Source organism: Mobula birostris, chromosome 5 (assembly GCF_030028105.1).
Source record: "Mobula birostris isolate sMobBir1 chromosome 5, sMobBir1.hap1, whole genome shotgun sequence".
Classification (NCBI taxonomy): domain Eukaryota; kingdom Metazoa; phylum Chordata; class Chondrichthyes; order Myliobatiformes; family Myliobatidae; genus Mobula; species Mobula birostris.
In genome coordinates, this window is record NC_092374.1 from 55,200,970 (window position 1) to 55,215,673 (window position 14,704).

At 38.7% G+C, this 14,704-nt stretch overlaps 1 protein-coding gene across 6 annotated transcripts in view; it reads right to left on the reverse strand.

Annotated features, from left to right (window-relative positions):
- The window catches only part of LOC140197690 (nuclear factor 1 B-type-like), a 310,541-nt gene that overhangs the window by 166,475 nt on the left and 129,362 nt on the right, over window positions 1–14,704 (reverse strand). Inside the window, exon 4 of one of the 6 annotated variants that reach the window (XM_072258027.1) lies at window positions 2,888–2,940. The exons of the other annotated variants lie outside the window; for them this stretch is intronic. Coding sequence (XP_072114128.1) covers window positions 2,903–2,940 — 38 coding nt within the window. The 3' untranslated portion in view covers window positions 2,888–2,902. Of the gene's footprint in view, window positions 1–2,887; window positions 2,941–14,704 lie in introns of those variants that run through there. 6 annotated transcript variants of the gene reach the window in all.

Genomic DNA, 14,704 nt, shown 5'->3' on the forward strand with positions numbered 1-14,704 from the left:
ACCAAACATGATTTTACCCTTTACTGCTACTTTCTTGAATATCACCATATGTTGAAATTAAGATACTGTATGCATGGAAACAATTAGATTGTTATGAAATTATGCTTTACTGAATAGAAATGGATTGCGGTCAGAGTATCCCAAACATTAACCTCACCATTATGCATGTACTCTACATAACCTGTGAAGCCATTTTAGATCTTAGAAATCAAAAAGAAGCCATTTTGAAATCAACAAAATACTAAATAGAAAGGATTTACAAATCCACTTCAGTTGATTTTGAATCTTGCAACCAAAGTGACTCATTGCATCTTCTAGACAGCTTGAACAACTCTCCTCCACTACCGATGACACACATCCTTCATTACCAAAAACTACTTCAAAATATTTTGTTGTTTCTGACCTGAAAAAAAAAATTGTGACTATGAAGCTACACCAACAGTGTTTCTCCTTGAAGCAGATTATTCTGGATTCTAATCCTGTAGGAAGTTTCTCAAAATGATCCCAAGAACAACATTTGCATTATGGCCTTGTATATTGTAAATAGCCAAGAGATAATGGTGGCATGTAAAAGTATAAAATAAAGAGAACTCACTGTAGTTAACACAAACAATTTAATCCACTGATGATATCTCATTTCAAGATATGTAGATCTGACAGATAAAGACCATCATTACCCAGGATACTTGTGTTGCAGCCATTGGCTGCCAAAAATCTGGATATACCCAATAAACTTTATCTACCTGTATATGATAAGCATGCCTAATTCAATACAGGCAAAATGCTGATGTGTTACTTAATCCAATCAGTTTTTATTTTGATTAGCAAAAAGAATACGTAATTGCATTGCTCTAATTACTCTAATACATAATTGCACTGAATAAAAAACAAAGTGTATTCCCAGATCTAAAGGTTAAAAATTCTACATTGTTCAATTTCAAAGTTCAAAGTATATTTATTATCAAGGTACATACTGTATATGTTACCATAGACTATTCAGAAATTTATTTTCTTGTAGACATTCACAGTAAATGCAAAAAAAAAGCACAACAATGAATAAAAAACTGCACACACAGACGGACAAACAACCAGTGTGCAAAAGACAACAAACTGAGCAAATACAAAAAGAGGAAAATAAACAAAATAATAATAATAAATAAACATTGACAGCATGAGTTGTAGAGTCCTTGAAAATGAGTCCAAAGGTTGTGGAATTGTTAAACTACCTGAAAAATCAGCTTTCTTATTGTACTATTTTGTTGCAAACAGGTTACATTAAAATTTGATTTAGCAAATAATTTTAATCCAAAACACAGCCCTGAACTTACAACAGAATGACTAATGTAAGTGCCTTCAAGTGACAATGCATACTACATAAACGAGCTGGAATGATTACTGAACGTATCCTAAAATCTTGTGTTTGGAGTGAAAGTCCGTGAGCCAGCTTTGACCCTTGTACTACAGTTAAATTTGATGAGAAGTTACAAAATGCCAGTTCTTCAAAAAAAAATCTTGGACAGCTTTGGGTTACCTTCATACAATTATTTGACATGCATGCTTTGCATGTGACACATCACAAAATTTGTATCTCTTTTATCAGTTGGTTATCAAACGATCAGAAGTGAGAAAAGACTAATTTTTCACATATTGAGCTACTATTTAAAATATTCCACAAAGAATGACAGCACAAATAGAATTGAACTGCAACTTATGTAAGAAACTGGGTAAGTTCTTGAAGAAAAACATTGCACACGTACATAGGGTAAAAAGAAAGCAGTCCCTTAAAAAGCCCAAAACAAAATTAATAACTTTTGTTAAAGCTGTACTATTGTCTGAATTATTAACTGCATGTTACAGCTTACACTGGACAGCATTTTTTTCAAAAGTGTTGCTTCCACAGAATTTTTATTTTTGTTTATAATGGAGCACTTGAAGCTGAATACAAATATAATTTCAGACTACTTACATCATGTAGGAATTTGGAGAAAGGAAATTAATTTCATTAAATACCATGCATTTAATTACATAACAGTGCTGAAGTTTTGCAATAGTTCAACAAAGCTAAAAATGTTTTGTTGATGACTTTCATTTGTACTCAGAATCTGAAGCTTCTCACTTAAGTGTCCAACAATAATCAGCCAGCATTAATAGATTCCAGTTGTCCTGACACCGTTTCTCCATGACTGCAATGTTCTGGCGAAACCTTTCACCATGCTCATCGTTGACAGTGCCAAGATTTGCAGGGAAGAAGTCTCAAAGGGAATGCATATAATAAATCTTCAGTGACATGTTGCATTTCATGGTTTTTTTATGTTGGAAGCATGTTGTCAACCAGCTGCGTACAGTTTGGTGCTTTGTAGATGGCAAGAAAAATTTCAACAACATCCTTGAATGGCTTCCATGTGATTTTCACTGGTCCTACTAGAAGTTCTTCAAATTGCCTGTAATTTATGACCTGTTTGATTTACAGGCGAACAGAAATGCCTTCCTTAATCTTGGCATCAGTTATTCTGGGGAACATGTGTCACAAATATCAAAATCCTTCATGGAAATTTTTGTGCCTGGTGACAGCAGTTTCCATCCTTGTAGGCTTGAACCCAGAGTTCTGCTTTAGACTTTGACAAACCGAAGTAACTGACCAGGTCATTTAACTCACATTAAGTTATCAGAAGGGCCTCATTCAACATCAATGGTTCAAAATCTGTATCAGTATCAGTGTTGTTTTCCATTCCTGGCTCATGCATCATGGCATCTTCATCTGGATCCTCAGCCCAAAATCCATAAGGCACAGTGGATTTGTCCAAGTGGATGCATTTTTGTTGGTGGGAGAGGTGGGGTCATTGCCTTGCAGCTGCTTGTGTGTGGAAGTGGGAGGTTTGGGGTTCTAATATTTAACTGTCATTCATTCTTTGGGGCACCCCTCTGTTTTTCTGGATGTTTCTGAAGAAAAAGAATTCCAGGATGTATATTATATACATTTCTCTGACATTAAATGGATCTATTGAAACCTATTGAAAAGCATTCGGAAGTAAGATCTTTGTTGTCCAGTGTTATTGACATTTGAGAGTAGGCGTTTATGAACATGTTTAGCATAAATTAAAATACCCTGTAATGTTTAAACAATCCTGGCAATTAACGGAGGTACCCTAGTATCCAGAGTATATACTCTGCAGATTAGGCAGCATCTGTGGAGACAGCCCTAATGAGTTGTCAAGGTTGGTGTCTACGGATCAGTCAGTATTGCACTGCAATCAACTATTACTCAACAATGTGCTCTGGAACCAATCATTGTCTGCTAGGCAATTACTGGTCTCTACTCAGTCACTATCTGGTAACAATCAGTGTCCTACAACCGGTTAATATCCTGTAATCAGTCACTCCTCTGTAGCCGACTCACTTCTCGGTAACTAGACACCAAACTCCTCAGTTACAAAGAGTTAGCAAGACCACTAAAAACACTTAAAATCACACCAGCTACTCTAACAAGCAGCCAATATCAGTGCTAAAAGCACAGATTTATCCAAATGGAAGGACATTTGGGAAATGCCGAACATACATCATCACTAATCCCATGGTAGAGGTCCCTGGCTTTGACCTTACTGTCAACGGACAACCCTCCACAGTACTCACACATTATAGAGGATGACAAGCATCCCAAACCATGCAATATATTTTCACGTTCTGAATATGCACACAGAACGTGAAGATGTCTTGCACAGTCTGGGTTGTCTAGCATATTCTAATAGATGCTAGATAACCCAAAATATGCAACTCATCATCAGGTATATGGAACGAGCTGCTAGAGGAAGTGGTTGAGGCAGGTACAATAATAAACAGTAAAAGAAATTTGGACAGGTTTGGATTGGTTTATTATTGTCACATGAACCAAGGTATAGTGAAAAAATTGTCTTACATACTATCTGTACTGATCAATTCATTACCACAGTGCACTGAGGTAGTACAAGGTAAAGCATCAACAGAATGCAGAATAAAGTATTATAGTTAAAGAGAAAGTGCAGTGCAGATAGAAAATAAAGTACAAGGTCACAGCAAGGTAGACTGTGAGGTTAAAGGTCCATCTTATGATACTAGGGAACCATTCTGTAGTCTTATAGCACCCAGATTGAAGCTGACTTTGAGCGTGATGGTAAATGCTGTCAAGTTTTATATCTTCTACTCAGTGGTGGGGGGAGGTGCATGGTAGGTTCTGGGGTAGAAGATTTTGCTGCCTGCTTTACCAAGCCAGCGAGAAATATAAACAAAGTAAATCAAGGGGAGGCTGGATCTATGTCCACCACACTCTGCAGTTACGGGGAGATCAGTTGCCATGCCAAGGCATGATGTATTCAGATAAGATGCTTTCTGTTGTGCATCAATAGAAATTGTTGAGGTCAAAAGGGGCATGCCGAATTTCTTTAGTCTCCTAAGGAAGTAGGTGTGTTGGTAAGCCATGACTGTGGCAGCTGCTTCAGCAGTAGGTGAGTTGCAATGTTTGAAGTTGTCTGGGAGGCTGGAGTTAATGCATGACATCACCAGCCTCTTGAAACACTTCATGATAGCAGATGTCAGAGCCACTGGACAGTAATCATTATGGCATGATACCTTGCTTTTCTTAGGTACTGGAAGGACAGTGATCTTCTTAAAGCAGATGGGAACTTCAGATTCAAACAGAAAGGGGTTTGTAAATACCCTGGCAGCTGATATGTACGGGGTCTAAGGTCATGACCAAGGACACCAACTGGGCCAGATGCTTTCTATGGGTTCACTCTTTGGAAGACTCATCTTACCTTTGCAACAACTGGAGGAAGCCAGGATGGATGGTGACATTTCTGATCAAAATATGCATAGAGTATATTGAACTCATCAGGAAGGGATGCACTTTTTGGTGATGCTGCCTGACTTGGTTTTGTAACCCATTATAGCATGTAAACCCTGCCATAACTGACTGCCTGTCTGGGACTCTGTTTTGGATTGGAGTTGTCTATTAGCATCCCTGGCAGCTTTATTGGGGAGGGATCATATCTCGATTTCTTGTAAACGTCAGGGACATCTGATTTGTGCACTGCAGTCCTAGACTTCAGTGAGGATGGATCTATGGTTTATGGTTTGTGAACACCTAGATTGTCCTCTCTGGTACTCGCTCCTCAATATATTTGCTCATAAAGTTCATGATGGGGGTGACATACTCATGGACAGGAAAGGTTTTGAGGGATAAAGGACAAATGGACATCTTGGGTCAACAGCTAGGCTGAAGGGCCTGTTTCTGTGCTGCACTACTCAATCATTTCAACTTGTCCATAAGGATCTGGCATCCCAGGAGAGTTTTTCCTGGGTTTGTAGACTGGACATCTACATGTGAAGTTTTACTTCATATGGAGGGAGGAAAACTATTCTCTGCTTTGAAACTAGTCAATGCTCTTCAGCAACCACTATTCTCCAACTCTACAGTAACCAGCAACTGCTCTTTTATTGATACCTAATGAATCACTTACTCTTCGCTTAAAGGGTAATGGTGTGAACCCAGGAAAGGATATTAGCATCACGTGAATAACTCTCTTCTGTACGAGAAACTCAACAGGAGCTTCCTCTCCACCAATGAACCGCCTTCCCGTAGCTCCCATTGTAGCAAGTGGTGTCTCAGCCAGTCATAATGCATAGAGATCCCAAATGGATTGTCAATGTCACTAGATCAACCGACAACAAACACGGCACCGCAGCCTGACTGAGAGGCTAATAGGTACCAAGCCAACAGACATCTTCAGCAATGTTGCAGGTGGATCACCTGAACGGAACAGTCTTTTCATTTGTGTCCCAAATGCACATCACTGGATCTAGTAACATCAAACTGATGTTTCCGCTACAAAATAAAGATCAGAGAGCTTTCAGAAGAATATGAAACAGGTAGCCCCAGAAACTTAAGAAGAATGGTGAAGTTTACAGACTGGTGAAACTCCTTTAAAGAACAGAAATTCCTTAGCTCCAATAATTTTATTTCTCATTATTTAATTTACTGGACTCTCTTAATCATTTTTAAGATGTTATAACTGATCAGGTAACTCAGAGTAGAATACTTACATATGCAGAATGAATTTATAGCCTGGACTGAGGATCAGAGTTAAAACAAAGTTACAGAAAGGTAGTTAATTATGGGAGAACAGGTTTAAGTATTTGCATCATGGTTCTTTAATAAACAAATGATCACAACAAAGGCAATTTCTATCTGATGAAAGACCTGTTTTACTACTTTTCATTGGTCTCCACATCTGTTAACTTTTCGTAACTTCCATCAAAGTTGAATCTAGTTGAATCATGTTTGCAGTAAAATGGCATACTGGAGGAGATTCAAGTCAGCAGTTTGAAGCGGTGCCAAATCACAGTAGGAGAGAAGAGACTTCTGCATCATACATTAGCCTGTCAGCAGTACAAGACAATTTGAAACAGCAATGTCATAACATGTACCCAACATTTTGAATCTTCCTCACACCTTTACATTTCATATTCATCCCCAGAAGTAATTTATCTGCTGTTGAAATGAAATTCAATGAATTCTGTTGTGCCTCCTGATAGAAGGCCTGTCTGCTTGTTATTAGTCAAATTTCATTCAATGTCTAGTAGAAACATTAAAATTGCAAACCTTCAATTAAAGCCATCCTGGTGTAAAAATTATAAAGATACAAAAAACAAGGCTTCTCTAAGCAATGAATTCATCAACCTTTCATTGCTTGAAGAAACCTAAGTCTTTGGAATTTCATCATGTCAATTCAGATATATACTTAGGACAACTGGTTATTTAATACAGGTACTCAGAGGGAAAGAAATGTGCTGTGACATGTTTAATGCAGATAACGTTTTGCAGCTTTTGTTTGTAATTATCCAAAATTTGTTATTTCATATTTCTCTTAACATTTACTTGGCTCTACAATGAACTGAGGCTGTGGCCTGCCTTCATGTCTTCTGTAAAACTTCAGTCCTAAATGCTATTTGCTTACTTTTATTATTTGCACCATTTTTTTTTCTCTGAGTATTGGGTGTTTGATGGTGTTTTTTAATGGGCTCTTCTAGGGGTTTCTTTATTTTGGAGCTGCCTGTAAGAAGACAAGTCTCATGGTTGTACAATGCATACATATTTTGATAATAAATGTGCTTTGAATTTTGAAGAAAATGATTGTGTGGCCTCATGACTCACTGCCAGCCAAAGCAATTGCATGAATCCCACTCTCTTATTTATGGAAAGGACAATTTACAGTAACCAATTGACCTACCAACCGACACAACTTACAGTTGTGGGAGGAATCCAAGCAATCAAAAAGGGAAAATGCAAACTCCATACAAATGTCACAAGAGGTCAGGACCAAATCCAGGTCACTGGAGCAGACAGCAGCACTACCTGTTGCATCACTGTAATATAAGCAAGGAAAATTGGGAATGTCTAGTGAAGAATCAGGGCATCATAACGAGTGTGCTCTTTCAATAGTATGTCTTAACTCATTCTAAGTTCCAAGGACACCATTAGAAGAGTCCTTTCTCAAACACGAGGAATTCTGCAGATGCTGGAAATTCAAGCAACACACATCAAAGTTGCTGGTGAACGCAGCAGGGCAGGCAGCATCTCTAGGAAGAGGTACAGTCGACGTTTCGGGCCGAGACCCTTCGTCAGGACTAACTGAAGGAAGAGTGAGTAAGAGATCTGAAAGTGGGAGGGGGAGGGGGAGATCCAAAATAATAGGAGAAGACAGGAGGGGGAGGGATGGAGCCAAGAGCTGGACAGTTGATTGGCAAAAAGGATATGAGAGGATCATGGGAAAGGAGGCCCAGGGAGAAGGAAAAGGGGGAAGGGGGGAAAAACCCAGAGGATGGGCAAGGGGTATAGTCAGAGAGACAGAGGGAGAAAAAGGAGAGAGAGAGAGAAAAAGGATGTGTGTATATATAAATAAATAACGGATGGGGTACGAGGGGGAGGAGGGGCATTAGTGGAAGTTAGAGAAGTCAATGTTCATGCCACCAGGTTGGAGGCTACCCAGACAGAAAATAAGGTGTTGTTCCTCCAACCTGAGTGTGGCTTCATCTTTACAGTAGAGGAGGCCGTGGATAGACATATCAGAATGGGAATGGGATGTGGAACTAAAACGTGTGGCCACTGGGAGATCCTGCTTTCTCTGGCGGACAGAGCATAGGTGTTCAGCAAAGCAGTCTCCCAGTCTGTGTTGGGTCTCACCAATATATAGAAGGCCACATCGGGAGCACCGGACACAGTATATCACCCCAGCTGACTCACAGGTGAAGTGTCGCCTCACCTGGAAGGACTGTCTGGGGCCCTGAATGGTGGTAAGGGAGGAAGTGGCAATGTGTCTTGCACTGTTTTACTAAAATAATCCATTATAAGTTAAACCTAACTGAGCTCATGCAGTCAAACCATTTGCAATACTTGCATATGAAACCAGAGAAAAGCATCTAGGTCATTCAAACAAAATTAATATTTCCTATTAGTCAAGAGCTTCTAAACTCAAAATCAGCTAGCAAGCTAAGATCGATGCAATTATGACATTTACCTATAAAAATATATCCATTTCCTCACATAGTACGAGTACAGATTGTGTTATTGGATCAGCTACTATCTTTTGCTTACAAAGAAGTTAATTAATTTACTGAAAAAAATCCACAAGGGAAGATCATTCATCCTTACTTCACTTTGAATGTACATAGCTGTTCTATTCCAGAGAATAAACAATCCAAACTGCCAAATATATATGTCCATATGTTTACCAATACCCTTGGAAATGAAGTAAATTATATTTAAAGTGAAATGTCCTGAGTAATTGCCATGAGACTTGTCCATGGGCAAAAACTGGATTGCATTTTACCACTGTCTATGAGTCAAATTTTTAAATTGGAAAATACACAAAAAAATCAGAAATTGTAACCATATCTCCACAGCATTCTAATGAATGGAATCCAAAGTATATATGACTAATTAGAAAGAATTATTACTAAAAGTGGAGAGAGAAGTGAAAGGCTGACTTTTTTTTTCCAATCCTGATGTAGGGTCTCCGCCTGAAATGTCGATTGTTTGCTCTTTTCCTTGGTACTGCTTGGCCTGCTGAGTTCCTCCAGCATTCTGTGTGTGTTGCTCGAGTTATATACTTCATTGGAACAAATGAATATACACCTGTCAGACTTCTAATTTTAATTATGGAAGCTCATTCGTATGTCCATGAGTTGGTATTCCTAACCAGGGGATGGCCTGTACACTTCTAAAGGTCTTTTTATTCATATTATTTTAAGGACTTTATTCAAGTAATTTTAGGCTACCATTCAACCTTTCTCTGTCAAAGACAGCAATAAATGAAAGTATTCTGAAACAATACTTTTCAAGTATTATCAAACAAAGAAAGAGTAGGCAGAATTTTTCTTTGTAATATTGATCAATCAAAAAACTGCCCATTATTTTTGGCCTTGGTGGAACAAAGCACACAATAGATAGATTTTTCTTGCTTCCAGTATCAGTAAACATATTACTGAATAGGTATAAATAACTTTTAAGTCCGGAATTTCACAACAGTCTGATTCCAGGTAAAGGCACTGCCTACAAGTTCTTACATCACGTTTCAGCTTATTAATGAAATTGCAGCCCACTTTTGAAATTCTGTGTTCTGTAAACCATGAGTAACCTGCCAACCAATTACATCCACACACATTCGGCGACGGCTTTTGTCCAACTTGGTAGAACGTTCAATGATATGTTCCGTGGAACATTTGGTCTTGGCTTTAGAAAGATCATAATTCTGGCACTTGCTTGTCAAACAAGGAACAAACTTCCAAGCTAATTGTGTAAAACTATACTTACAGAAAGCTGTTACAAATAACTCAATGTTACTTTGAATATCAGTGCCAAGAGCTTTGTTATTCTGGATGATAACTGTGGTATCCAAATTTAATTCAAAGACTTGCCCTGACAAATTGTGTCTTTTTAACAGCAACGCATATGCTGTTCTCTGTTGATATAAAAATAGCCCCAACAGTGGGCCATCTCCCAGGAGTCCTTGCTACCAAATTGTATGCTTAGTCTTCTGTACATTTCATACGTTTGCAACAGGAATAGGAATCTGCTAGTCAGGAAAAAAACATAACTGGAATCTTTTGACCATGTTTCAAGGAAGCAGACCCAAGGGTTACATCTGAAAATGTCCTATGCCATTATTCAGATTATTAATCTTAAACATTCTCAGTTTAATTGTGCAATTTATATATATTTCATATTTTTCATGCTAGTTTCCCTGCACATTTGCCCAAATTTAACTAGAATAATGCATTTTGACAAATCTGTTCTACATTTAGAATTCTGTACAACTTTATTATGGGCAGATTTCAAAGGGTATATTCACTGTAAATATGATTTAAGCAGTTAACCCATTCCGAAGAGAGAAATATTTAGCCTTTCAATCCTGAATATCAAAGAAAAACCTATGAGTGCTAGGAATATAAAACATAAAATTCTGGAAACACTTAGCAGATCAGGCAGCATCTGTGTGCTGAAAGACAGAATTAACAATATACTCCTTAGATCCAGCTGCCTGATCTGCTGAACCACTTAAGACTCTACTTTCAGTTAATGAGATCATATTTGCTCTATGAATACACCCCAAATAACTTAATAATTTTGATTTGCAAAAGGGTATTAATTTTAGTCATAAAGCTGTCAATGAAACCACTGTAAACTGAAAGTTGTTGAAAAAGAATTCAAAGCTTCGCCAACACTTTGCACTTTCACTCTTGAAAAGCTTGTTGCTACTTTTACAATATGTTCCCTTTTATTTTACAATCACCAGCCAATGAAAATAATTTTTCTACATCTACCCCACTGGTTTCATTTTATACCTTGACATTGAATGAATTTGTCCATAATTTTCCACAATCCATGGAAATAATATGTTTAATCAATATTTAAGATACTGCTTTAACATAGTTGAATCCTTGAACTTCTGGCATTTTGAATATCTACACTCAATAATTATGAAGAACTTAATATGATTTATATAGTGGACAGGATAAAAATAAAACTGCCTCATCATTATTAAACTCCATGCCAATAACCCTAATGTTATTATCTTCCTTTTTTCTGTTGACTCATGTTAAATGCACGGTAATGAAATTTCTGCTGCTGCTAGTAAGCAGAAATCCAAAATTAATCATTAGCTTTATGCGTTTTTGCAATACATTAGGAGTATGGACTGCCCATTTGTAAATGTAGTCCGTTTTCTGGAGCATGCTTGAAATATAAAAGAATATATAGGTACTAATCTCTACAGAAAACTGCCGAATACAGAATACACTAACATGTGTATCATTAATCTCACAGGGCATGGATATATATAAACACATTTTAACAGCCTTCATGATTTCCGAAAAATGAAAGTGTTCCTTAAAGCCCCAAACACACCCCATGCCAAATGAACAAGATCAATAACTTCCATTAATTCTGCTGCACTCTATTCACAATTGCAGGAGGCTTACATAGCAGGCAGTCAGTGAATTCACTCATTAAAATTGCAAACCACTTATCCCATTTTCCTGACTTTCCAACATAACTGTCATCTTTTTGCCATCTACAAATATTCATCAAATTTTCTCTTTAAATCTAATGCAGTAATTATCTCTTATGATCTATATTAAAATCTAAACAAATTATCCTGGAAATAAAGGACCAGGGGAAAAAAATGCTCATTTAGTCTTCGAAAACGATCTTATGATCATATGTGCTTTGCACACAAATTTGGTGGTTATCCAATTTGACTGCAGTATAATTTTATTATATCGGCTAGAGTCCCACAAGTCTGAAATACCTGTAATAGAAATATAAAGTAATTAAGGCTGTATGAGTCTGCCACTACCTAGAAAATGACTGAGAGCCAAAGCATTGTGACTACTGTTGTTCACCACTTACATTAACATCAGACACTGGAAAGAAAAAAATAATTATCAATAACACCAGTCAACAATGTTGTACGGTCAACATTACAATTTATTGCAAGAGGATGTTAATAAATTTGCACAGCAACCTGGTGAGAATACAAAGAAATAAGGAGGCGCCTGAAGAAAGTGAAGCAAAATCTATCATTAAGGACCTTCACTATTTGGGACACCTCCTCTTCTCATTACTTCCATCAGGGAGGAGGTACAGGAGCCTAAAGACCCACACTCAAAGTTTCAGGAACTTTTTGAGATTTCTCAATGGTCCATGAACCCATGAACTCTACCTCACGATTCCTCCTCTGCAACGTTTATTTATTTATTTTATTGTATCTTACAGTAATCTGTTATGCCTGCACAGTAATGCTGCTACTAAACAAATTGCACGATTTATGTCAATGACAATAAGCGTGATTCTGATGCTGATTTTAAGGAATTATATTTCAGTTTAAAAAAAGATATCACATGTTCCTTGGAAAATAAGAATCTGAATAAGATAGAAGTACAAGGGGAACTTGGAAGACTAATTTACAAATGACTACAAGCACTAGCAGCACAAGGGCATAAAAATAAAAGGTGAAGAAGCTATGTTTAACCTAATTCAAATCATAGTTAAATTACACTTGGAGTTGTAGTTACAGTTCTTATGACTACACTTGTAAATAAAAACAGCGAAACTGAAGAAGATGCGGAAATGATGTCTTCTTTTAAGGATCCAGGAGGACTTGCTTCCACTCCAACCTTGTGGGTTATGTGGTGGCTAATGACTCTCCACACATGGGCAGGTGTTTGCTGATGGGGTGGGGAGAAGATTTACAAAGAGCAGCACTGAATTATGAAGATGTGCCTATCAGCAAAGCATTAACAGGCTGGCTCATTGAGTTTGACAGAAAGTCGAGAGGTGACCTAATTAACAGCTTTTAAGTTATGCAAAATCTCCTAAACATACTGCTGGATAGTTTCCACATTTCAGTGAAGCTACAGGCTATAGATTTAAGGTAATATTCAAGAAATCAAAGAGGAAATTCTGAAGAAGCTACATTGTGAGTGTCAATACAATGAGACTCACTTATCAGCATGTTACTATAGTTTCTTTTTTTTTAATTTATAGTCATTTATGTTTAACACTATACTACTGCCACAAAACAACTAATTTCACATCATCTAATTCTGTGATAATAAATCTGATTCTGATTCTGAGAGACATAGGGTCATCAGCATGGAAACAGACCCTTTGGCCTGCCCAACTGGTCTATGCCAGGGATTCGGAGCAAGAAGGCTACGAGTGAACGGCTGATTCCCGGAGCAAAGGCAGTTTTTACTACTCAGGATAAAAGACAGGCAAGACCGCGCAGGCACATGATGTCAGCCAGTAAAGCGCGAAAGGTTTAAAAAGACCGCCATATCCAGCGGGCAGCAGAGTGATAGGGCTTTGGCTCAACAGGCTTAGCTGGTAACGGGACGAAGCGAGGTAGGTCTACCTGTGTTATTTGCGGAAAGGAGGAAGTATGTGTGTGAGGCCAGTTTTCTGTGTTCGGTGTCAGATGTGGGAGGTCCTGGAGTCTTCCAGCCTCCTGGATGGCCATATCTGCACCAGGTGTGTCGAGCTGCAGCTCCTAAGCATCAGAGTTAGGGAACTGGAGATGCAGCTCGATCACCTTTGCCTGGTCAGGGAGAGCGAGGAGGAGATAGAAAGGAGTTATAGGCAGGTGGTCACACCAGGGCCACCGGAGACAGACAAGTAGGTCACAGTCAGGAGGGGGAAGGGGAAGAGTCAGGTACTACAGAGTACCCCTATGGCTGTACCTCTTGACAACAAGAACTGTTGGGGGGGGGCAGCCTACCTGGGGGAAGCAACAGTGGCCCTGCCTCTGACACAGAGTTGGGCCTGTGGCTCAGAAGGGTAGGGAAAGGAAGAGGAAGGCAGTAGTGATAGGGGACTCTATAGTTAGGGGGTCAGACAGGTGATTCTGTGGAAGCAGAAAAGAAACTCGGATGGTAGTTTGCCTCCCAGGTGCCAGGGTCCGGGATGTTTCAGATCGCGTCCAAGATATCCTGCAGTTGGAAGGAGAACAGCCAGAGGTCATGGTACATATTGATACCCATGACATAGGTAGGAAAAGAGAAGAGGTCCTGAAAGAAGACTACAGGGAGTTAGGAAGGAAGTTGAGAAGCAGGACCACAAAGGTAGTAATCTCGGGATTACTGCCTGTGCCACGCGACAGTGAGAATAGAACATAGAACAGTACAGTACAGTACAGGCCCTTCAGCCCAGTGTTTTGCTGACCTTTAAACTCTGCCTCCCATATAACCCCCCCACCTTAAATTCGTCCATATACCTGTCTAGTGATCTCTTAAATTTCACTTGTGTATCTGCCTCCACCACTGACTCAGGCAGTGCATTCCATGCACCAACCACTCTGAGTAAAAAACCTTCCTCTAATACCCCCCTTGAACTTCCCACCCCTTACCTTAAAGCCATGTCCTCTTGTATTGAGCAGTGGTGCCCTGGGGAAGAGGCATTGGTTGTCCACTATCTATTCCTTTTAATATCTTGTATACCTCTATCATGTCTCCTCTCATCCTCCTTCTCTCCAGAAAGTAAAGCCCTAGCTCCCTTAATCTCTGATCATAATGCATACTCTCTAAACCAGCCAGCACCCTGGTAAATCTCCTCTGTACCCTTTCCAATAGGAATAGAATGAGGTGGAGGATAAATGTGTGGCTCAAGGATTGG